Source organism: Lagenorhynchus albirostris, chromosome 13, assembly GCF_949774975.1.
Source record: "Lagenorhynchus albirostris chromosome 13, mLagAlb1.1, whole genome shotgun sequence".
NCBI lineage: Eukaryota > Metazoa > Chordata > Mammalia > Artiodactyla > Delphinidae > Lagenorhynchus > Lagenorhynchus albirostris.
Window position 1 is genome coordinate 62,670,080 of NC_083107.1, and position 1,856 is coordinate 62,671,935.

The following is a 1,856-nucleotide window of genomic DNA, read 5'->3' on the forward strand; positions in this document are numbered from 1 at the left end:
GAGGTTTTGAATTTACTGCCTAAGACTCACTTCCTAGATGGCTCCCTGTTACTATGTTGCATTACTGTATGGTTTACTAATTACTAAACCATTACTAAACCATTACTAATGGTTTAATTGAATTACTAAAAGGACATTCTAAATTTGTTTCTGAAGCTTATCCTAGTAACCTATTTTTGGATGAAGATAAAATGCTCCACGAACTGCAACCAACAGATTATGTCTACTGGAAGGCATCATTTAAAAGACTCTCTCGAGGTTAAGAGGATTAAATTGCAGATATCCTTAACATTGCCGGCTCTGCCTTTCTCTGAGAGTTCCTTGGAATGGCACAACCAAATTGTGAGAAGAATTTCTTTGAAGAGGTCTTAGGTGAAGAAAATATGGTTCTTACATTGATTCCAGTCAATGAGGAAATTGTTGAAGACCATCTAATGGAACCAAGTGTTTCTTCAACTTCAGAAGTCAAAGTGGAGTCACTGAGTTCAGATGACCAAGTTCATCCTCCTCAAACAGATGAACAGTTCAAAGCTTGCCCAAAATCTAGTTGTAGTAAACCTATTTATCTCTTGCCAACCATATTGCCTCCAATTAACAACGTGAGTCGGGATACTTTGCGGAAATGGTGCCAACAACTTAATTTGAGTACCGATGGTCAGAAGATAGAGGTTTATCTGAGACTCCAGAAACATGCTTATCCTGAAAAAGATCAGTATATTCCTGAATCATCACGGGAGGCCAGATTGCAGTCATGTCCAGGAAAACACAAGACGGTGACCAAGACAGCAAGTGTTCAGAAAAGGAAGATGAGTGAGAATGAGGAAAGGACTAACATGGTTGAAGTGATAACTTCAGCTCAGGCAGCCATGTTGGCAGCATGGTCAAGAGTTGCTGCAAGAGCTGTTCAACCTAAGGCTGTAAATTCACGTCCCCTGCCTACCTCTGTTGAGTCCTTTCTGCCGCAACTTTCCGGTGTCCGGTGGTGTGTGGTCCATGGCAGACCACTCTTGGCAGACACAGAAGGATGGGTTCGCCTGCAGTTCCATGCAGGTCAGACCTGGGTGCCTAACACTCCCAGGAGGATGATCTCTCTCTTCATGTTACCTGCCTGCACTTTCCCATCCCCAGACCTAGAAGATAATATGTTATGTCCCGAATGTGCTAAGAGGAATAAGAAAATTATGAAAAGATTAATTGCAATGGGGAAGAGGAAGAAACCTGGTTTGGACATACCAACATCATTGCTTTTAGATGGGCCATGTCTTAATACAAAATAAATGGTTAGCGGAAGGGAAGGAGTGGGGTGTGGATGAAATGTGTGAAGGGGGGTAATTGTATGGTAATGATGGTAACTAGACTTATATCAGCTTTGTAGTGTACACAAATATCGAATTACTATGTTGTACACCTGTAACATAACGTTATATACCAATTTTACCTCAATATAAAAAAATGTTTGTTAGAATACACCAGTGAAGCCATCTAGTCCTGGACTTTTGTTTGTTGGGAAGTCTTTGATTATGATTCAAACTCCTTACTAGTAATCATGAAAAAAAAAAGAGAGATAAATGATGGAGAGCCCACAGTTAAAGTGACTTGCATCCCAATGATTGCTATGCTCTGTCCTCGCCATCCTCAATGTTGCCTGATGCCTTAAGTACAGATGGGAATGTCTGGATTCTGTACTGAGGTTTACCAAAAAATGACTGTTACTGCTGCTTCAGGTACTAGCTATATAGAATGTAATTTGGTTTTATTTTAGTTAATAGATTTTTGGTTTTTTAGCAGTTTTAAGCTTTCAGAAAAATTGAGCAGAAAGTACAGAATTCTCAAATACCACCCCTCCTCCCCACCCC

General features: G+C 40.3%; 1 protein-coding gene across 1 annotated transcript; it reads left to right on the forward strand.

Annotated features, from left to right (window-relative positions):
• Positions 1-326: 326 nt before the first annotated feature.
• Positions 327-1,277, forward strand: LOC132531952 (developmental pluripotency-associated protein 2-like). The gene has a single exon (XM_060170059.1). It carries the CDS (start codon positions 327-329, stop codon positions 1,275-1,277), a length of 951 nt encoding a protein of 316 aa, XP_060026042.1.
• Positions 1,278-1,856: the final 579 nt, after the last annotated feature.